A 22,714-nucleotide genomic window follows, 5' to 3' on the forward strand; every position below is an offset into this window, starting at 1 on the left:
CAACCTTTGCACCAGCACCTTCACAGCCATTTCAGGGGCCATCCTAAGTTGGAAGGCACTTGGAAGACACTCTCAGTACAGGAGCACTGACAGACCCAAAAGCTCAGCTTACCAAGTTACTGATTGTCATTAAGGTACTCAGGACATTCCTAGCCAGTGAAACAGAACTTACTTCCTTACACAAACAAAGGGAGTGCAAAGGGAGGTCAGTCATTCATAAAGCCGCAGTGACTAGAAGGCTTGTGACTGTCTCATATCCATAATTTCACTGTGTAACTGAGTACACAAGAATAATTCTCACCACAGGCTGACTTACAAGCACTTTGCTTAGGCATTTTAAAAGCCCTCAGTGCAAATTCCTTTTTGGTTTTGTTTTGGTTTTTTGGGTTTTTTTTTTGAGTAATAAAGCATATTTTTGTATATATAGAAGCATATTTTTGTATGCATGTCTTGTAAATATCAAGCAGCCATTGCTTCCCCAAGCACAAACCAAAAAATTTTCCATTGTTTCCATAAATTGCTTCAGAATAACAAATAGAAACATTAAAGCCACTTACCACATTCCAAAAAATGCCAGCACCTTGCAGGTCCCTGTTAACTCTTCAAGCAGTGTCAGCATGCAGGGAGAGCACCCTGACCTGCAGCAGGTTTGCTCTTCTTTTCTTTCTTTGCTCTCTACTTTCCAGGCCCTGACGGCCTTGCTGTGGGTCAGCACAGCCACTTACTGATGCTCCTCTGGGATTTGGCTGGCACCTTCTCTAAGTGTCATTGCAAAACCACGTGGTTCTGGAGCTCTGAAGGACCAGCCTGTTTCTGCTTCAAGGATCTTGCATTTGGCAGGTGACTTATTCTGCTCCAGGTGCAAACTGGAGGACAGTGAGAAAAAGTAACATTAGGAGGTATGGGTGCAAGGCTCACCAAATTGGCTTGGTGAACACTTCCAGACATAAAGAAACAAATTGCTTCTTAAAATACTGACCTCTGATTGAGTTTCAGTATTCAGGCCTCAATGCAGGATGCCGTGTACAAGATTAATCCAGGCCCGAATGAACTAATCCACATTGAATGGGTCACTTGGCATAACCTGTGTCATCACTTGTGTCATCCCTAAATTAAATCATCAATAGCTCAAATTTGCACTACTCATGCAGAATTTCTTTAATAGCCCACAAAACCAAATGGCTCTATCCAGAGGGTAATTCACTGTACAGGAACAGGAGAGAGGTCAAATAAATTGTCCCTCTGGAGGGATCAGCAGCTGCAAATGCAGTCTTGTGGTGAGAAATTCAGATTTATTTATTGAGAAATTCAAAACATAAGAAAGATGATTCCAGCCTTCCACCTCTGGATCTACACACATCTGGTCTATCCACATAACTAGGGTCCAATAAATCTCAGATTGAGATGAGTCAGTTGCAAAGGGGTTAAGTACAGGATTAAACAATTTTTCTCTCAAAGCATGTTTCCAGCATGGACCCAGCAGCACATTCTCCCTTCCCCACAGCTCTGAAACTGCTGTGTTTAGTGTTTAGGCTATGGGGCAAAGTCTGAATTCCAGAATGCCGTCCTACAGGATGAACAGCACCCAGTCAGAAAGGTCCTGAGTTCGGGCACCACGTCCCCAACTTGTGGCACGCACAAGAATTGGGTCTATTGTGAGGTGGTTCAGGTTTGCCATGTGACAAACAAGTAACAAGGTTTTTGCATTTACTAAAAACAATGCTAGGATTTCCAAGGTATTGGCAAAATGAAGATCAACTGTTAAAACATGTCCAGTTAATGACTCTTTTAAAAGGAACACCTGAGGTGAGCTCACAGGGTTATGAGGGCATCCTACTGAGTTATATAAATACAGATTTCCCCCATGATTTAAATAAAACAAAACAGTCATTAAAATAAAGTTTAGAAAGGTTTTAAATGGCTAGTGGCTGTTTGTGTAGCCTGCTCAGTTTTTTAAAGCAGGTTTTACACAATATTCTCTTTGTGGAAATAAACTCCTAATCCACAGCTTTTAGGAGATAAACAAGGCTCTTTGATAACTAGTGAGCATCTCACTGTGACAAAAACAGGCTGAACTTAGTTTTTAAACTAGAAAAGGTATTGATAAAGATTCATCAGGCTGAATGGCCCTTTAGTTCCAGGCAGGACAGGTGGAAAATGGGTAATGTCAGTATAAATACTTTCTCTAGGCCCTCTTCCCCTACATGCTGCCCTTGCAGCTCTTACTGCAGGACTCACCCAGAACAGCTTTCAGGCTGCAGAGCAAGAGGATGTGGGAGCATACACCACCTGGAACACAGTCTAGTTTATAGATACCCTCCCCCAGTCCCAGCATGCCCCACAAAACCACAGGAGCCCTTCTGCCTCATCTAGTTCAAAGTTATTTATTAAAAACAAGGGCTCTTGACTTGCAGTAGCTTAGGGGTTAATTTTCAACCACAGTGGAGCAACTCATCAGACAGGTGGTAGCTGAATCACAACAGGCTGTACTTTGTTTGTGAAAGCTAGGATAAACACTTCCTACCCAAGCCAGCACATGGCCATTCAAAATCAGAAGCTCATTCAGTGTCTGATGCTCTTTTCCCCCAAAACCAGACTTCAAAATAAAAGAGCATGAATCTGAGAGAAATAACAGGGATGCAAAGGTTGCTCAAAAGTAGGACGGTGTTTAACAGCAAGACGCTTAAAACCAGCAGCAACCACCTGAGACACACTAAACTTCTGGGATTAGATGAAGGTTTCTTGTTTTCTTAAGCTTAATACTGCCAAAGCTTCCTATGTCCAGCAAGAAAGTCATGAGGACTGACAGAAATTAAAGGGTCTTCACAATGTAACTGTCTTTCAGCACTTGATTGTAGGTTATTTAATAATTTATTAATTATGAACAGAACATAGCAGGATTATCTTGATTATGTTTTGAATTTAAAGGCTCTTTCACATAAGCAATAGCAGGAACTTGCTCGTTGCCTGCTTAGTCTTTTAACTTCACAACTAAAAGGACTTTGGAATGTCTCACCTCCCTCCCACACCACAGTCTTTCTGCTGGCTCCTGATTGATAAATGTGCAAAACATGCTCCTGATTGATAAATGTGCAAAACATGTACCAAACATGGCAAAGCAGGACAGAAAACCTTTATCACTCCAAACTGTGAAGCATATAGACTGTAATTAAAGCACTTGCTTTAAAATGCTGAACTGATGTGTCCTGCTAACTCAGCATTTATATCCAGTTACTTCTTTTCTTACTGAAATAGCTGTTTTCCTTCAAAGTGGGAAGTGGGTTAGATGCACTAACTGGTTTCTGCTTACAGGACTCTCACAAAGCAGATGTTGTGAAAGATCCACAGCCCCAGCCTGAAGCCCAGCAAAACAGTAACACACACAGAGCTCCAACCACAACAGTCCTGAACTGTACAATTTGGTTCTTTAAGCATATTATATTCTATAATATATAACTTGGAGCAAACCACATCTTAAAAAAAAAAGCCTACAAAAAAAGACCAGGTTAAAAAGAACCATCCTATCAAGAAGACCAGGATATTAGCCCTGGACAATGACTGTACACAAAACACACTGTAGAGAACCAAAAGGATATGGCAGAGATCTATAAGGCTTTCTACACTTTTATTCTTCTCCTGGTCCAGCACATCTTTTGACCTCATTCAGCTTCAAGGTCATGTCAGAACAGTCACAAATTCATCTCCAGTATGTGCAAAATTCAAAAATATTTACATAGACAGATAAAACTACAAAAGTAAAACCAAAACTAATGGCCAGGGTCACGGGTTAAAGTATTTCTTCAGAACCCAAGAGACAACAGTTTGGGTGTAGTTGAAAACATATTCCAACCTTTTAAATCAAGGTACAGTTTGTTTCCACTGATAAAAAGGTTTCTATGTTGAAGAAAACTAAAAGAGGATTGTTCTTGTGAACACCAACTTTTTCCTTTCCACTACAGTCCAATTTGCTGACAGACTTGTTCACACAGTGAACAAGTATCTCTGTATCTCATCTCCCTCTCCCCCATGCTCACTCTGTTACAGCAAAAAAACCACTTTGACTCTCACCCTGTCTTTGACAGTAACATGACATGGATGTAAGTTACAGTAACTCTGGTGTCAAAGACACCATCCTGAGTCACTAGGTAACAGTAGTGACAGCCAGACTCCAGTAAAAGCAGACATCTTCTCCATGACTTTGAAAAGCCACTCAATAACCCTTTCCAAGCAACCTTCCCTGCTTAATGAAGATCCAGGATAACTGCTTTGTCTACAACTGAAAATGCACAGGAACTGTATTTGCAAAAAATCCTTTGGATGAAAAAAGAACAAAAAACAGCAAGACGTTTCTTAAAACAACAATTTCACAGAACCCGGATTTTCACGTCTGAATTGAAACATTTTGTTTTGCAGTACAGCATGTTTTTTTCTGTGGAATTTCTAGCCAGACATGGCAGTGCTGACCCTGGAAAAGCAAGGGCAGAACCCAGTCCAATTCCAAGCCATGGCTGGCGTTAGGCAGCCTCAGGTGTTTGGTTGGATGGAGGATGACAACAGGCTCAGGGAAGTTCTTAGAAAGTGATCCATGTTAAAACCAGTGGTCACAGCTGATCCTGAGTCTGCTTTGGAGATGGAGCTGTTGTCACAACCACAGTGGACACTGCTTTAGTTGAGCCAGAGACTGTTCCCTGCTGGAGATGGGAGGCTGGAACTGTTTGAATTCGCACCTGTGTGAAATGGAAAGAAATAAAACTCATCTCAAGAACAACCTGGTGACACAATGACTGCACCTGCACTGTGCTCTGGTGAAGTACCTGCTTCTGCTGCCAACAAAAACTCAGTGATTAGAACAACACCAAGCACCAAAAACACTGCCAGAACAGAATATGTCATAAGAAGATCATTCCATCTACTGCCCATGAGAGATGGTGACAGGAGATTTCCAGATGAGAGAAGAAGGCCTGAAAACTAGTTTGAATAAAAACCTGTATGTCAGCTGCTTTTACACATTTTCAGAAGAAGGACTTGGATCCATTGGATACCTCATTTCTACAGACTTGTTAACATCAGCTGTCGATGCAGATTAATGATTTGGAATTATGGAACACTAAATTTCCAGACAGAAAGATGGATATGCAAATCAGTTATGTGATTTCTTCAAGAAAAAATGACCCACAAAAGCTAAAGTACAAAGCACTACAAAGACTGCTGCATGTATAGAAAAATCCTGACAGGACCTTTGGTTTTACATTCATTATACTGGCAGTGCTTCAAAAACATTTAAAAACTTTATTTGGATGGAGAGAACATAAAGGTGATGATGGATTCCATGTGCTTAATGCAGACACTACAACCAAGCTGTGTGCCTGTTTTTTTTTCCGCAATCCCATGTATCCAGTGTAATGTCCTAATGGAGATGTTAAGTCATTAAAAAGCAAATAGAATGATCATTCCAGGTGCCCTCACCTGTGTGGCTTGGCCTTGCTGCTGCAGCTGCTGTAGTTGCTGTGCAGTCAGAAAACTCACAGGCTTGTTCCCAGCAATCAGTTTAGTCCCTGCTGGCATTGTAGTCAGAATGATATTTCTGCCTAATCCACTGATGCTAAGGAATAATAATTGTTGAAAGGTTAGTAAACAGCACAGCAGGTTCAATCTTTCCAACTCCAAACCATTCTTCAATTGCTAGTAGACAATAGTTCTACCACATGGACTAACCATTTTAAGTAGTGGGGTTTTTTCCCCTCCATAGAACAGGCAAATATACTAGTGACAAGTTTATGCCAGTATTTATAAATATGACAGAGAATTAATTTAACACACAAATCACACCATTAACTCTGGACCATGCACACACTGGGTTAGCCTGATCAGACCTGAACACTTCACAATGCAGAAAACAGCTGAGCACTTGAAATATTAACTAAGGGAGACACTATGAGAATTTATGGAAGAATAAACAAAAAGCCTTCAATATCTGAATGCCAGAAGAATTCTCACTAAGGCAGTTATCTACTCTTGAATGGAGAGATAGCCTCAGATTACAGATATTTTTTCAGTGTGTTAATTCTTGCTCAAACACACAGAACTAATTGAACAGCTGGTTTCAAGGCACAGAATGTTTTTTCTTTGGTGTATTTGCTAGAACCTGCATCTCAAAATAAATAACTAAAAGTTACAATCTCATTGCAGACACCATATCCACTCAGTTTCTTGCAGCTGATGGACCTGTTAACAGACTGCAATCCTATTCCAGTCTCTGTCTGCTTGCTCCCCAGAAACCCACCGAACACAGACCTTCCTCAGCCAATTTCTAAAGCAGAACTATGAGATGCAAAGCACTCACTTGGCGCCAATGTTGCCCTTGATGATGGGGGCACTGACCACGCTCTTGCCCTTCACTGGCTGGCTGATCACTGACAGGGGTACTGTGATCCGTGCTGGAAGTTTGCCCTGGGGAATGGGAAGAACACATGAGGAGCCATGGGGAGCTCAGCAGAGAAACTGGTTGACAACATCTGCTTTGTGAGAGTCCTGTGAGCAGAAACCAGCAGCAGCTTTGCTGATGAAATTTGTGCTCCAGTTCAGGCTCCTTAAAATTCACATCCCTCTCATTCACTACACAACTGTCTGAACCCTGAAAATCCACATCATCTTTGCACCACAGGATCCATGATTTTTATCCTTAGGAAACAACCATAGTGTCATTTAGCTTACGTAACCACAATACAGTTGATGGTGCCTTCAGAGGAGGGCATTAAAATAGCATTCAAGGATGAAATCAGTAAAAAAGTTAGTACAAGTAATAAGCACTTCTAGTTCTGAATGTTCTATGACACCATTCCAAGGGAAATTATTGCCAAGGTGTGGGGCAAGACAGAGCTGCATAAGGCAGGACTTCAGATATGCAAAGTTTATTTCATTCACTTGCAAAAGGACATAAGGGAAGTATCTGACTTTTTGGGGGCATTTATCTGCAATTGGAACACCATGAAATGAGTTGCAGACCCATACCCAGCATACATTGTGGCTTCCTCATCCTTGGAACTGTTTAAGGCCAGGTTGGATGAGGCTTGGAGCAACCTGATCTAGTGGAAGGTGACCCTGCCCATGGCAGGGGATGGGACTGAATGAACTTTAATGTCCTTTACAACCTAAAATTTAGAACCTAAATACAACCATTGCATGACTGCCACAGTAATTTGAGTCTCTGTGGATGCAAAGAGCAGTTTTCAGCCATAAAACATCAGTGTATTTGGCACCCCGCTTCTTTCCCCACCCCCAGTGAGAGCTCAGCATTACTCACTGCCTGGGATGTTGATACCACTGTGGTGCTGACGGGCACCTGCCGCACAGCTGTGGCTCCTGTACCAATGGTTATGGGGGTTCCAGCAGTTCCTGAGGCCACAGCAACTGCTTTGGACACTGTGGCACTCATGGTGGGTAGGGAGGTGTGGCCTGTGCCAGCAATGCTCACCGCCGAGGACGAGGGCACCTGCTTAGCATGAGTGGCTACCGTTATGGTCTGCCCAGCTTTGGGGGGTATCACCCCCAGCCCCTGCACAATTCTGATAGTGGCAGCTGGCTTGGCCTCCGTGGATGCCACTGTGGTTATGGCTTTGCTCTTCTGATCTGCCACAGTCATGCCCAGAGCAGGCATCAGGCGGAAAGCAGAACTTGTTGGCTCTGCAGTCTTTAAGTCAGGAGTCACTTTAACCACGGTGCCTCCGGCTGGGCTGGAAGAGGCAGGAGACACCGTGCTTGTCTTGGCTGGAGACTCAGCAGTCTGGACAGGGTTGGATGTCACGTGCAAAGTCGCAGAGATGCCTTTCCCACCAGCACTGCTTCCCGCAGCTGCTGTGAAGAGGTCCTGAGTCAGTTTGACAGTAGTGACTTGAGACTTGGCCAGGGTGGCCATCATATCTGGAGTGATGCGCAGCACTGTTTGTCCCTTCGCGTCTGTGGTGATGGAGGATGGGGGCAGGCGCAACACATCCTTCCCTTGGATCCGAAAATTGGTTGCTGTGAGTGGAATGCCACTTCCAGCCTGGGTCTTCACGCCGAGCTGTCCTGTAATAGCCACCTGGGAGAGATCAGAGAAATGGTTCTGTCAAACTGGGACAAGGTCCAAAGCACACTCAAAGCAGAACTTCCCAACAGGATGATGTTTGCTCCCACTAGAATGCAAGTGGAATAAGACTAGCACTCAGTACACTACTGAAATAGTTCTGGTTGTTTATCAGATGGCATTCCCAATCCCATCTGAAATAGGAAATACTTGTGGGGTTAGTTTCTTTTCCAAACAAAATGAAGGAGAGATCACTAAAGAACCTGCACAAACACATCTTTCACCTGTACATGAAAACAGGGCTCAAACACACAAAACTAGCAACTGTGTCAGCCTGCACAGTCCATCAACTTACACAGCATTACAGCTCTCAGATGTTTACATCTGCACAACAGGGAACAATCAGGTTGTGGAGCCCAGTTCCAAGTCTCTCCCTCCCTCTCACCTGCTTGATGATGTTCTGGCCAGCCACGTTCTGAATGATAGTGGTGGAGGAGGTGCTGGCAGCAGAACTGCCTGGAGAGCTGGTCACTGGCTTCACAGCAGGGCTGGGCACTGCAGGCAGCCCTGTCACAGTGATACCTGCCTGGCTGGCCATGGAGCTTCCTGCTCTTGGCACCTGCACAGGGCTACTCTGAGCTTTTACAGGCAGAGTCATCACAGCCTACAGAAGAGAGGAGGAAGACTATGAGCAGACTACCACAGTAGGAACGGTCTAGTGATTCTTCTTTGTATTGTGTTAGCTTGCGAGTTCAGGGAAGTTCACAAGAATTCCCTTGCAAGGATTCCAACTGCTTGGAATTGTAGTGACATGGGTGTCGGTCTCTTTTTCCAGGTAACAAATGACAGAACAAGAGGAATTGGCCCAGAGTTGCACCAGGGAGGTTAAGTTGAATATTAGGAAATTTCTTTTCCCAGAAAGGGTTGTAAAGCATGAGAATGGACTGCCCAGGGCAGTGGTGGAGTCAATATCCCTGGAAGCATTCAAAAAAATGTGTGGATGATGCACTTAAGGATATGGTTTAGTAGTGAACATGGCAGTGTTGCTGCTGTGTTCTTGGCTGGAATTGATGATCTTGACAGCGTTTTCTAAGCTTAATGATTCTGTGATTCTAAGTTCTATGGACTTTTTATGTAATGCACAATTTAATGATGCCAGGTAAATATGTGAAAAACAGAGCACTGAACAGTATTGCATACGTAAAACTGTTTCTGTGCTCTTGACTGCAGTTAGCGCATGCTTCAAATGAGCACAGAATGCCTGTGCATCACACAAAAACACTGCAAGTCAGATCAGATGTCAGATACTCTACCCCTTCCAACTCACCTGAGGGAGCACTTTGGTTTGCGTGGCTGTAGCTGGAACACGGATTTGAGGCACTGACGTGGGCTGCTGCTGCTGCTGGGTGACCACTGGGGCTTGCTGGGACATAGCTGGGAGGCTGGATTGGGCAGTGACCACACGGACCTGTGGCAGGCCTGAGGAGCTGCTGTGACTGACCACACGTGGGGTGGGCGCTGGCCCTGGCTGTGCCTGTGAGCTCTGAGCTGGGGACAGCAACGTCCCCAGCTGGGGCGTGGTGGGAGAAGACACCAGGAGAACACTACGGAAAGACAGAGCCAATAGGTCAGCAAAGATGTAGGAAATTCACACAATCACAGAATCACTGAGGTTGGAAAAGACCTCTGAGATCATCGAGTCCAACCTGTGACTGATCCCCACCTTGTCACCAAGCCCAGAACACTGAGTGCCATGTCCACTTGTTCCTTGGTCTCCTCCAGAGATGGAGACTCTACCACCTCCCTGAGCAACCTCTTTCAATGTCTAATTATGCTTTGTGAAGAAATTCCTCCTGATGCCCAACCTGAACTTCCCCTGGCACAGCTTGAGACTATGCCCTCTTGCCATGCTGCTGTTTCCTGGGTGAAGAGTCCAACTCTCACCAGCCTCCAACCCCCTTTCAGGGAGTTGCAGAGAGTGGTAAGGTCACCCCTGAGCCTCCTCTTCTCCAGGCTAAATAACCCCAACTCCCTCACTACTGAGTTATACAAATTATTGAAAAACAGCCAGCAGCATTCCCAAGTGACATAGGGGACAGAAGCAGTACCTCTGGCTGGGTTTTGGTGGCTCTGACCCAGCACCAGATACACTCTTGCTGACTGCAGACACCGGTGGGGGTGAGATGGGTGTTGCTGGCAATGCAGGGGCAGTTGGTGTCACGGGAGTCACAGGAGTTGGTGGCATGCTGGAGTCACTGAGGCTCAGCTGACTAGGATCTGCTGTGCTGGTGGGGAGGGCTTTCACAGTACCCTCCTTACTACTCGACTTCTACAAAGAAACCACATTCAGCATCACAAAATCTAGGGTTAATTGCTGCACCTTACAGTAGGCTGAGCACTTCAACCTGATTTCTATACGGTGGTGAATGACACTCTGCTGTTAAATCCTGAAATCCAACGTGACTGACTGTCTGCCTTTCCCCAGCTGTAACCTTGGATGAATTGGTGTGTTTGGCTGCTCCTGCTCTCAAGGAAAAGTGCACCTCAGTTGTGACAAACGTTCAGAACATGCAGATTTCCACCTTGGTTAATGTGCCAATAGACAAGTACTTCAGAAATATTTAATATCAGACATCCAAACCCTGAGGGCTTCAGCAGAGCAAGGGGGAGAACAGACATGTTCCACGCACTCTGTTAAAAATTAACCTCAAAACTAGATCTGAAAGACCATCCCTTTGATAGGGAGCACAAATGAGAGGATAACAGTGGAAGCTGTGTGGAGGAAAAGTTCCCTCTCTCCCTGTTCATTTTGTGCACTGACATTCATATACATCATGAATTACTAACTCAAACATGGTAATTTTCATCACCTGCTATGGATGCAGAATTTATGGATTAAATTAAGACTAATCTCCTTCTCAATCCCAAAAGCAGCTGTGCAACCCTGAGCAAAGAAATCTACCATTTTAGCTGGAGGTTTTGGCTTCTGAAGAGCTTTCTTGGCCTTTGCTGCAGCAGCTTGAGCATGATGGATCCGTTCTGCAAGGACAAATTAATGGTTAGAGCTCCTGAACACAAGCAGACTGATTTAAGGAAGGGGCTAAGTAAGAGGTGCAGATTCTTCTTCAGACAAGGAATTTAACACACAGTCATGTAACGGTGCAGAGAAAAACATCTAGAAAATTAGCCAAAAAGGTTAAAAATAAGACACACAAAAACATGTATCTGCAGTTATTGCACATGGGATGGTATTTTTCAAACAAATGCTTCAAAGTGACACACTGCTCTCTAAGACTGGGATTAAGTGCTGAAGGACTAACATAAGCAATTTGACTAGGGAAAAAAGCTAGACTGACAAATCAATGTTCATTATCCATCTTTGTAAACATTTTTAATTCTTAAGATCACCAATTCAGGCTTACCAAACTCTTCCTCAGTCCTGTCCCGGTGCAGGTAGATCCACAACTTCCGCCCAATATCGTATTTCACACAGGGATCTTTCTCATAATGCAGTCGGTCCAGAGCACCACTAACAACCGTGTTAACCTGAAGTTCAGAATTCAGAGATTACAAGATATCCTTTGCTGGACTAGCCAAAACTGATTAATAGCAATATGATACTATTTGGTATAAAACCTGAGTTAGCTGCAAGCAATCTCCATCTGAGGGAGAAGTGACTGAGGGCAGATATGGCATCACAGGATGGTATTTGCCACCTTGGGTTACATGGAGCTTCCACCAAAGCTCTGAAAATTGACTGTTCCTCAATCTAAAATGTGACCAGCTCCATCACAGTGTTAACTCTGTGGCTTTTCTAGCTGGTTTTTCATCATCCAAAGTTGGTGCAGATTTGCAGCAGCTCATCATAGTAGTACACAGCTCCCTTTTGCTCATCACAGCAGCATAAAAACTATTGGGCCTTTGCCACTGAATACTGCCTGGCAACATGCAGTGTATTTTTATGAGAATCTGAGGCCAGACAAGACATCCAACTTACCTGAGCACTTGTAACATCTGGGGCTAGGAACTGGGAATCTTTGAGCAGCTCACAGATTTCAGCTCGAGTTCCCTCTCCATTAGGAAGGCGAGCAGCAGCATCACGAACTGAAACAAAATACCAGAGCTTAAACTTCCAGCTGTAACTGGACAGCAGTACTCAGGTACTCCATGAGATAAATTTTGGGACTGCTCTCACAGTGTCTACTTGCTTACTAAAATCTAGCCCCAAAAATCCCTCAAAAATACGAGATTATAAAGGATCATTTTAAAGTACATCAACTGTGCCAACTTTGTGCTAATAGCGATGAACTTGGGTACCAGCATTCAACCCTAATGTAGGTTCCTGAAATCGTTGTTTTAGGGGTCAGAGGAATGTTTTTCTTCTTTACAGAAGTTTTTCTGGCCATGACCTTACCAAGAGATAAAATGGTGACATATGCTGGTCTGTCTGAGCGCAGGAGAGAATGTTCCCGGGCTTTGTTTAAGGAAGTTTCCTTGTCAAACACTCCCTTCACAGGACCAACAACCGACTCAAAGCCATGCATCCGGAAGGTGAAGGCTTTGTGGGGCTGGCTGTAACGGTAACGCTCCTGGAGGTGAACACAAGAGCACTGACTTTACCAGGAAATATACAGCAAAGCCTCACGTCATATTACCAAGTGAGTTGTTATCATTCTCTAGAGAAAGCCTTTTTAAACGAAAGGCTCAAATACTGCTATATAGACATATTTTGGATCAAGAAAATCACAAACTATTCCATGCAAACTACAATGCTCCACCTCAGCAAGGTGTGGAGGTGCAACGCATTCACTGTCAAGCAGCTGCACAGACTAGAGAGGTGCCAGAAATACAAGAGATACACCTTCTGTCCCCTTCCCCTTCCTCCCTTTATCTGGCTAAAGAGAGATTTCCAAAATTTAACTTATAAATTCTATCCTGTAGACAGCACACGGAGAGAAGGGAGAAGAATCCCTATCATGTGTTTGCCCTCTAATTCCCACTTGCATCTACTACAGATAAGATAACTAAGTGGATGGTTGCACTCACTGACACTTATTTTTTGCTTGCACACACACATGGCCAAAAAATAAAGAGGTAAGTGGGGGATGGTGGGGGATGGCAAAGGAGACAGCAGGGTTGGCACAACCAACTGACACTATCAATTCCGTTAATTTTATCCAATTAGTTTTTACAAAATTAATTTTTTCCACTGGAAATACTGACGGTTTTGAAACAAGGCTATGTCATTAGCAAGTTTTATGCAAGGCCAAGATACTGACTTCAAGGCAGAAGCAACATATCAATTCTTCACATTAACTACATTTGTGTAGAGTATAAAACTGTGATCCTACACAAATTCTCCTGATTTAGTGGCCAACTGTTTTAACAAGTGCCTTTAAAATAAAGAGTCTCTTCTTACTTGCTCTTGAAACACCCGTTTCTCCTCTCCAGTGCTAGGCCGGACTACATAGTCAGTCCTTCTGAAACAAAGGGCACCATCAGTTCTGAGCACAAGAAGCCCACAACAGTCCCAAACGATGAATTCCCTCATCCTTCTGCAAATTCTTCTGAACAAATCCTGAAAATATTTATGGTAACAAAAGCAAGCCCTGCAGAAATCTTAAAGTATGCTATGTGCAGTACCTGAAGGCAAGCAAGGACTATAAATTATCTCATTAGCAGAACCTAAGCTAGACTGCAGCTTTGCTCTGATAATATATGTGAACTTGGATAAAATCAGTTGATTTCATGAAGTCCAGTTACTGCAATTATAAAATCAAACTATCAAATTTTCTCCTGCCCCATGATGTAAAATTGTTTTATTTTAAGATCCAGAGGCACAAGGCCCAAATCTCACAGATTCAGCAGCACTACAAAGGCTTTCAAGCAGTATTGCACACTTACACTCTGGGCAGTGGCATGGCATCTGAGCTTTCTTCATTTTCCTATTGAGAAAGAAATGTCAGTGTTGGGTAGAACACAGTCAGGTTTTATGCTCCTAGAAGGTGATTTTTGTCTCACTCACTTTGAAAAAAGTCTGGTCTTTGGTCTCCAACCAGAGATGAAACAGTGCTGCCAGTTCCTTCTCATGATCTTGGTAACTGCCTAGTAAGAAATAATGAAAATGTAAAAATAGAACTCTTGTAATTGTTAGGAAGCCAGATGCTTGTAATTCCCAGTCCTCTCCTGTTCCCTTCTCTCCTCAATGCATCACCAGTCACAGATGTTCAAAGTGCAATATTTGAACACCTCCAGGCTTAGGAAATGCTAAATCCCAGTGATTCCCAGGAAATGCTAAGTCCCCAGTGATTCTGCTGGTACAAAAAAAGATGGTGCTTCAACTCCTAGCACAGAAGGCAAGATGCTGTTTGGGACACAGTCCCCTGTTCCCACTCTCCAAAGTAATCCCAGTTACTGAATCCATGAGCAGAAACACTGGCCTACATAACCTCCACCAAAAACTGCGAAAGGGATCAGAGGAAAAGCTTCCTGACTCCAAATCTCTGCCAGTTTAAGCCTGCAAATGTGATCACTAGAATCACCATAGTTAAGAATGAAAAATTCTGTGTAGTAACTACAGGAATGAACATAAACACAGAACATCTGTAATTCAATCAGTATGAGTCTGAGCACACTGATCATTAAGTTGCTCTTTGGTTCCGAATTTTAAAAATGAGAATAGTATCAGTTTGCTCTACAGAGAAGCTTAATTCCTTTGCAGTTGTGATAATTACTAATTACTCTGAATCATCAGAAGGTATGTTCTACAGAAGGGAAAATAGGAAGGTGTTCAGACAAATTTGAAGGCTGACAAACATGGTTAAGTCAGCAACAGAAAGAAATACAGCCCAGTGCCTTTGTTCATTTATGCTCTGTCTGCTGCTGATACTGACGTCTTGTGAACACCTCAAAACCAAAACATGTATTAGCTCAGCTAAAAGAAAAGAAAATGCCTAACCATGAAATTAACAGCTCTGTTTGTGTTTCTCTCCAGGCTGCAGAAAGATGAAAAGTAAAGTCCTGGGGAAAACAACAAACCTTTACTATAGTACATATCATAGAAGAACACAAGGTACTCACCAACCAATTTCCACTGCTGAGTTTTCTCCTTGAATTCAACAAAAGGTGAGAAGCTGGAAGGAGCATCTACAATGACAAATGTACATGTCAGGGACATTATACCATTATCCAACCTCAAAATCATACTGTGGTTATGCAAACTGTCAAGTTAAAGACTCACACTAACAGACAGAGCATTTTAAATGATTATGTAAGTGCATCTCTAAATTCATCCTTGCCCTTGGGAAGGGTATAGGATCCCTTTATCACCTTGGGAAGGTGAGCATCTCAAGAGTATAAGGGCAAGCACAAGGAAAGAACAGAACAGGATAATGAGCCTTCCAACAACAGGCTGTCAGCTAAGAGCCTCTTCCTGCTGTTCACCATGTTCAGACCAGTTATTTAGTGCACTGGGATGAGAAAATGCCAGCTGAGAACTTTATCTTCAAGCTGAAGAGGAAAAAGAAATATGAGGCCCCAGGGACTGTTATTGTACAGTGAAAATTCATGGGCTCATGGGAAGAGAACTTGAGATTTACAGTATTCACCAGCATTATGGACAATATGCTGCAATGCCACCACAATCTACTCTGTCTCTGCCTTTAAAACTTCTCACTAAGCAAATCAGAACCACAGAATAATTCAGTTTGAAAGGAATGGCTGAAACTCAACTGGCCCAAGCCCAAGATAGGCCAACCTCATGTTTCAGTGGATTGCTCAGGGCATCATCTAGTTTAATTTTTATTATCTCCAAACACAACTACAACTTCACACTGTGGGGGAAGAGACTAATTCCTTCCTGCTTCAAATACCCTGCCTGAAGCCATGATCAGAACATGAGAAACTGTCTGTCTAGAGGCAATTTCACAGACATTTTCACATACTTGGGAATCATGCTGGGTCTTATCTACTATCCACATGCAAAATAAGTCGACCACAACCAAGGCATGTCAACCAAACAGCCTATCACAGAAATACTGCAAGCAATACAAGGATTTCTTGTAGTGATGAATGAGAAGTTGATTAGAGCTATAATGCAAAGCAGGACTGACTAGAACAGAGGAGCAAGCACAATTAGTATTTTTAACATCTCTTCTTACCTCTGCTATCACCTGCCAAATACTGCAAGGCAGGTAAAACCAATTCAGACCAATTAGGGGCAAAGGAGAACCAGTTATTTAGTGCACTGGCATGAGAAGATTGCCAATCGAGAACTTTATCTTCAAGCTGAAAAGGAAAGATAATTATTTTAGTAATGATCTCACAAGTTTAAACTATGACTGTCTTCACAGAAAACAAACCAGCTGAACATATGCAGGGGACAAAAAGGTTTTTATGTACGTGAAATAATCACCTGACTTTTTCAAGTAACACAGCACCAAAGAAGGGGAAAACACTTCCCGATCTCTGCCCTTAATATAGAAAATATATCTAACCATGTTCTATAGCATGGGTATAGAAAAACTCCCAGATTCAATTGACTAAACTCATGAAACATGTTAAAACCAGAATGTGGTAGCACTCCCACAAGGTTTAATTTCTTTAATATGTAATCTAAATCTTATTATAATTTACAGCAAAGTAAGTCTGGAGAAAAGTCACTATACAAAGCTGTAGGCTCCTGTATTCTTTGCTTCCTAGTAAGTGGGTGGTTCCTTACCACAGAGAGAATAGCAGGTCCTTCCAGAAACAGTATCTCCAAAAGAAGGAAAAAGAAGCTGGATGATATTTCATTTACTTCAAGGCATGGCTTCATATCTTCAAGAGGTCTTCAAAAGAAAGAGAATGCAGAGTAAATCCACTGAGTAAATATCACCTCCATATTCAAAGATGAACATCACGTATTTCACACATCCCAAACTGCATGAAAACGCAGCCTGCAACAGTCCCACAAAAACGTGAGCTGAAACATGTTGCTTTTTCCATCCATGTTAGGTGTTCAGGGCCCTCTGGAACACTTACTCCTCTTTGACAGATGACAGAGGGAGGGGGGAAAAATCCTGAGACATTGACGGGAGTCCATCTGCATTGCCAAGAGAGTCAGCCAAATCTTCCACCTCAGATTTAATAATCTTTGGCTTCTTTTTTTTCTTATCTTCCTTGTCCTTCACCTTTTTCTTGAGGGTTGCGAGGTCAAATAAGGCTTCAGATATGATAAAAAGTTAAAAAGAATACTTAGCTTCTTACTATACCTTAATGAAAGTCATAAACTATTTAAGTCTGTATCTAGAAATGTATGTTGTGTGCACTCGTTCACACATCAACCATTCCACCTTCCCAGCTGCTGTCATAAATCTTCACTTTTCCCCTCAACAGAAAACCTCTAGTTTTTAAATCAACATATATGAAATAAAAAAGCAAAGGATCCACTGACTTGCTAAGGAACCTTTCCTGCCAGCATTCACTCGAGTCATGATGTCCTCAAGGGTCAGGTCTGTCGTGACCAGATCTGGGTGATCCTACACAGGAAAATAGTAGAGAAATTAAACTGAGAAAGGACAAGGTTTTAAGACAGCCACAAAGTGAAGAAGTACCCAAGTACTAAAATGCACCAAACTCAGCCAGGATCAGCTTATTAAATTATTTACTGCAATAAAAGTTGGGAAGTCTTCTAACCCTGAAAGCCAAAATTTTGTCCCTCCAAAACACATAACTAAAATTATAAAATCCTTCTATCGAGATGAACATGGCCAGAAGCTGCATCTATACACTGACAATTGAACCCAACTTACAATAATGAGCTAATGGGTAAGTGCACACAAAAAATAGCAATCATTTAGTCACACAGAAGTACCCTGATCTTTATGGCTAAGAGATAAAAACATGGAAGTTAAAATGTGATCCCACCCCCCAAGACTTTTTGACATCTTACAGGCTGACGTTTTCGTTTCTCGTGGTGCTTCTTCAACATCATCTTTAAATCACTTTCTCCAAGTTCTATCTTGTCTGCAATGAAAATAATTATTTGCAGATTTTTCCTCTATTGTTACCTTCCACACTTCTTAGAATGCCATTTTCTATCCATTTACACTTCCAGCAATCTCCAAATTTCAGTAACAAATTTCTCCATATATGAATTTCCTTCATTCATTCATCCATTCATTTCAGTGCTTCATTCAGTCATCAGACTTCACTGCTGATGCAAGCATGGAAAAGAAGCCAGAACCAGCTTAAAGAGTTTGCAAAATTTATTACAGTCACCATAGGAGGAATTCTCAAGTATTTTGAACCTGGACTATGCTAATGCTTCAACCACTAAAATATAACAGAGGAATCAGTAATATTACAGAACTATGATTCTTGTGTTCAAATACTGGCATTGCAAGAAGAAAAAGATTAAACTGGGAAAAGAGTCAACTATTTTGAAGACTGCAAAAATGAAGCATCACATGATTTCCCATCAAGCAATAGATATTACAGATGATTTCCTGCAAGGTCTCAAGGTAGTTCTCCCCCCTCTAGCCATACTGACCCTTTGTTTGGTTCTCACCTGCAGTTTTCATGTCCAAGGTTGACAACGTGGGGATCACTCTCAGGGGAACTGGTGGACTTGAACAACGTGCTGGAGAACGTGGAGGCCAAGAGATTAGATCTAAAACAGAGGTATAGATTTACTTCTGCAAGACCCATCACCAATCTGCTTAACTATTACCATGTGTTCATTAGATCCCAGCCAGTGGAAGTAGAGCCCAGAATCAAAAATGTGTCTTTTTCCATTCACACATGGAGTCTTCAGTTCAGCACAGGGCATTACCTTCTTCATCAGAAGACAAGGCAGTGTCTCCACACTCTTCTTTCACTTCCCTCAGGATCTTCAAGTAGCGCCGATGTGTCCGTCTGTCTCGTTCTTCTGAGTCGTATGTTGGTGGGAAGTGCTTTCTCCTTACGGTCATGTCAGGGCCTCCTTTCCTAGCTAATTCCAGCAAGTGCTGAAAGGAGAGATTCATGTGACATTAGCTATGGCAGCTACAGTGCTGTAAGCCAGGACAGGTAAGCCCAGCTCAGATAACTTCCAGCAAGGTTACCATGAGGTGCCATCAGCGTCTCAGATCTGTACAAGGGGAACCTTAGGAAGACTCAGTATCTGCCACACACAGGATTTTAAACCTAGCATTTTAGACCATCGTTTAAAGGGGAGGAAAAAAACAGGTGAAATTTCTGCACCTTCTTCTCCACACGTAACACTATGTGCCATTTTATGTGAACTGTTGAGAAGAACTAAAATCATTGGTGTGAGGTGTTGTTTCCACACAAATATGTAACGTGTCCTTTGAAAAAAACATTTTACTTCTCATGGCTACAGAGGAAATAACTTCCCATGTATTCTATATTGTTGCCCAATTAAGTTGTGGATGCCCCATCCCTGGAAGTGTTCAAGGCCAGGAGCAACCTGGTCTAATGAAAGGTGTCCTTGCCCATGGCAGGGGATAGGAATGAGATGAGCTTTAAGGTTTCTTCCAACCCAAATCATTCTGGGATTCTCTATTTCTCACAACATTGTAGGCCATTTTACAAAGACAGATTTTCTTCTTCATCCCTACATACCAAATGTTTCAATGTCTAAGTGTAATGAAAATAAATGAGCAATAAACACATTTCAGTTGGTAAAAATTTGCTCACAGAAGTATCCACAGAGGAAGACTTTACCAGGGATTTGGAGGAATGAGAATCAGAGGTTTAGATCCACATATTTTCTAACTGTAGTTGCTTCAGAAATGGTAAACAAACAAAGGTAGAATGACTTGCTAAGAAAATAATAAGTTGCAAAGGTGCAAATGCAGGAAGTGGGAACAAGGTGGGCATGAAAAGAAGACAGGTCACACAAGTGAGAGCTATGAGAGTTACACAGCCTGAAATATAGCAACGGGTCTATCTGGCCCACTAGAAAATCCAGGAGCATTACTCATTCAGTTCATCAGAGGAAAGGCCTCAGAGAACTGTGACTGCACCAAGACACTTTTAATAAAGACAAGTTATTCATCCCAGAACACACTCACATTGCGGGAAGCGAGGATCTGCTTGAGCAGCCTGTAGAAGTACTGCTGCTGGGCACTCAAGTAGCGCTTGTACTGCGACTTGTAACAGAGCTGCCGGTACTTCACCACCTCGGGATTGAAGTGTCCATCTGTAACAAAGACAAAACACAAACTGGGTTTTCAACTGCTAGCTGAGATCTTGCCCCAAACCTGCAGGGAGGCTCACGAGGCTGACTGACCCCGGAAGAGTTTCTGGGCGATGTGCAGTGGATTCCCAAACCGAAAGTTCTCCCCACTGAACAGCGCTGAGATGAGTTTGTTCTGATGCTCTCGGTTGTTCTCAGGGAAGTGAGGCAGGAATTTTTTTAGGTGCTCTTGCTGCTCATCTGTCAGGACCTCCTGCCATGTTGACAAGCTGACAACCTCAAAGAAGATCTCAGGCTAAAGAAAGCAAGAAACAACAGTGAAGAAAATGCAGCCGTGTTTTTGACAATTTTCTAGCCCTTGATGCTTTTCAAGTAACACCAGTCATGAGACACTGTTTTATAAGACACAGGAAACAATAGAGCATAAAAATGAAAGGTCAAGAAATTGATACTACTAACAAGAAAAAAACAAATTCAAAGCTTGCAACAATCTTCTTAAAGGCAATTTTAAAATAATAAGAACATAACAGAATTGATTTAAAAGATATTGTCCTGAGATTAATCAAACACTTGACACTTTTCCCAAGGCAGTCAAAAACACCTTCCCTTTCCAGTTTGCTCTGTAAGCTCCAAAGAGGGAGTTAAACACATTGTTTATATAGAGACTATGATAAGGTGAAGTGTCTCAGCACTACTCACATCCTCCAGGAGGTCCTCAGGCAGACTGACCCGGGTGGTGCCCAGCATGCAGTCCTCCATAATCCGTGTGCAACTGCCCTCCAGCTCCAGGGGGTCTGTGAGCATGTGATCCAGGGAATCCATCCTCAAGCCCTCCTGCTCCTGGAAAACGACAGCAAAACCCTCAAAAAACAAAAATCCCAAACCCAGATACATCCATCCTGATGTGAGGAATGATGGAGGACCCACCTTTGACGGGTGGTTGTTTAAATGGTAGCTATGGAGTGGGCCTTCAATATCTGTATGTGTACATATATATGTGTGTGTATTATGTATACACACACATATATATGTATACATATCAAACCCATACATACACACACACATATATATAAAAAATACACATGGAGAAGCATGGCCATGCCAATGGAGAAGTGCTTTTAGACAGGTAGGTTGGGAAGTACAGCTGACCCATCACACTTTCCTTCCCACCTGCAGGAACTCTTTTCAACACTGTTAAACACCAGGACAGACTACATTTAAACCCAAAAGGCGGTTTTAGGGTGCAGAAGCGAAGGTCAGGTCTAAGGTGGGGTTTGTCTCAGGTTGAAGGTGTGACAGGGCCAGGAGCCCCGTCCCCTCCGGCGCGACACAGCCGGACCGCTCTGAGCTGCGAAGAAACGCATAAAACACGCGAAATAAAGAAAAGGGCAATAAAAACACGCAATAAACCGGGTGGGACAGCGAAGAAAACAGGAAAACAGGTTTATTTCATACCCCTCACGCGGCCCGGCTGAAGGCGGAAGGCGGCGGCGCTGCCGCGCCTGCGCAAACGCCCCGCCCTGCCGAAGTGCGCATGCGCGCGGCCCCGGAGTCACGACAGGCGGCGATAGTGCAGTGGCCTACAAGAGGACAAATGTGTAAGTTCCCCTAAAAATACGGTGGAATGCTGAAGCCACCTATCAGTGGCAGAGTTATACGGCTTGGCTGCAGTCCTGTGCAGTGGATTAGTCATTGAGATGCTGTGGTAATATTACAATGAAGTGTTGAAAGGCTGAATATTTTGAATTTTAATGCCAATTTTCATACAGCAAACGGAGGTTCTTCCTGTCTCTCCGCGCCTTTACCCACTGCCAGCCCCCTCCAAGGACGCACATTAACAGTTTCCAGAATAACACTCATTTAATAAAATCTCGACTGGTTAAGGCGCAGGATTGCACGTGACAGTAAGGCAATGTGCTGACAAGCTCTAATCTGTGCCACAACTTGGCACACGAGAAATCAGAGTGCAGGTCTTACCCAATGAGCAAAAGACAGATTCAGTGCAGAAGTTACAATGGACTCTTCCCTAACTTCTCCCTGTTTTTAACTTGTTCTTTCTTTACATTTAGGTGGAGCTTGAGTGACTCGAGTCACATCTTAGTGAGTGATTGGAGTGGATATATCAGGATAGTACCTGAAATCACCCTGGGATGGGGACAGGAGTTGCTCCTAGAGGGATTTTGTCATGGTTTGCTGATTCAATGGACATCATTCTCAACTCCCTCAGTTTTCAAAGGCTATGCAGCTGATCAGCTAGAAAGAACTTTTAAACTTTACCTTTTAAATTTAAAAATAGTTTTTAAAATTCCATACTTTGCAAGGGTTTCAATGGAGACACAGGGGCTCCACTCCAGTCCACTCTCCACTTATCCTCCCTTGGACTGTGTTGTGGGAGGTCAGAAATTCTGTGATCCATCCAGAGAGCAGCAAATGTATTTTTCCCTGTAACCGCTATACTGTTATCATCC

General features: G+C 43.0%; 1 protein-coding gene across 5 annotated transcripts; it reads right to left on the minus strand.

Annotated features, from left to right (window-relative positions):
- Window positions 1-3,606: 3,606 nt before the first annotated feature.
- On the minus strand, window positions 3,607-22,663 carry NFRKB (nuclear factor related to kappaB binding protein). 5 transcript variants are annotated; one of them, XM_071449502.1, is made up of 28 exons: window positions 21,702-22,663; window positions 21,417-21,594; window positions 21,174-21,223; window positions 20,946-21,086; window positions 20,340-20,541; window positions 20,122-20,249; window positions 18,879-19,053; window positions 18,615-18,716; window positions 17,997-18,070; window positions 17,499-17,583; window positions 17,087-17,267; window positions 16,785-16,893; window positions 16,225-16,351; window positions 15,146-15,211; window positions 14,091-14,170; window positions 13,970-14,010; window positions 13,485-13,545; window positions 12,480-12,654; window positions 12,063-12,169; window positions 11,488-11,611; window positions 11,028-11,104; window positions 10,174-10,394; window positions 9,393-9,669; window positions 8,511-8,729; window positions 7,304-8,080; window positions 6,344-6,450; window positions 5,467-5,602; window positions 3,607-4,727 (listed from the first exon to the last, which is right to left on the minus strand). In XM_071449502.1, exons 4-28 carry the CDS (start codon window positions 21,066-21,068, stop codon window positions 4,602-4,604), a joined length of 3,900 nt encoding a protein of 1,299 aa, XP_071305603.1. In that variant the 5' UTR covers window positions 21,069-21,086; window positions 21,174-21,223; window positions 21,417-21,594; window positions 21,702-22,663; the 3' UTR covers window positions 3,607-4,601. The 5 variants fall into 5 exon arrangements, with proteins under 5 accessions (XP_071305603.1, XP_071305601.1, XP_071305602.1 ...); XM_071449500.1 differs by lacking the exon at window positions 21,174-21,223; XM_071449501.1 differs by lacking the exons at window positions 21,174-21,223; window positions 21,417-21,594.
- Window positions 22,664-22,714: the final 51 nt, after the last annotated feature.

The sequence above is a fragment of the Agelaius tricolor genome, unplaced genomic scaffold, assembly GCF_023055355.1.
Source record: "Agelaius tricolor isolate 1412-34295 unplaced genomic scaffold, bAgeTri1.0.p SCAF_29, whole genome shotgun sequence".
Classification (NCBI taxonomy): domain Eukaryota; kingdom Metazoa; phylum Chordata; class Aves; order Passeriformes; family Icteridae; genus Agelaius; species Agelaius tricolor.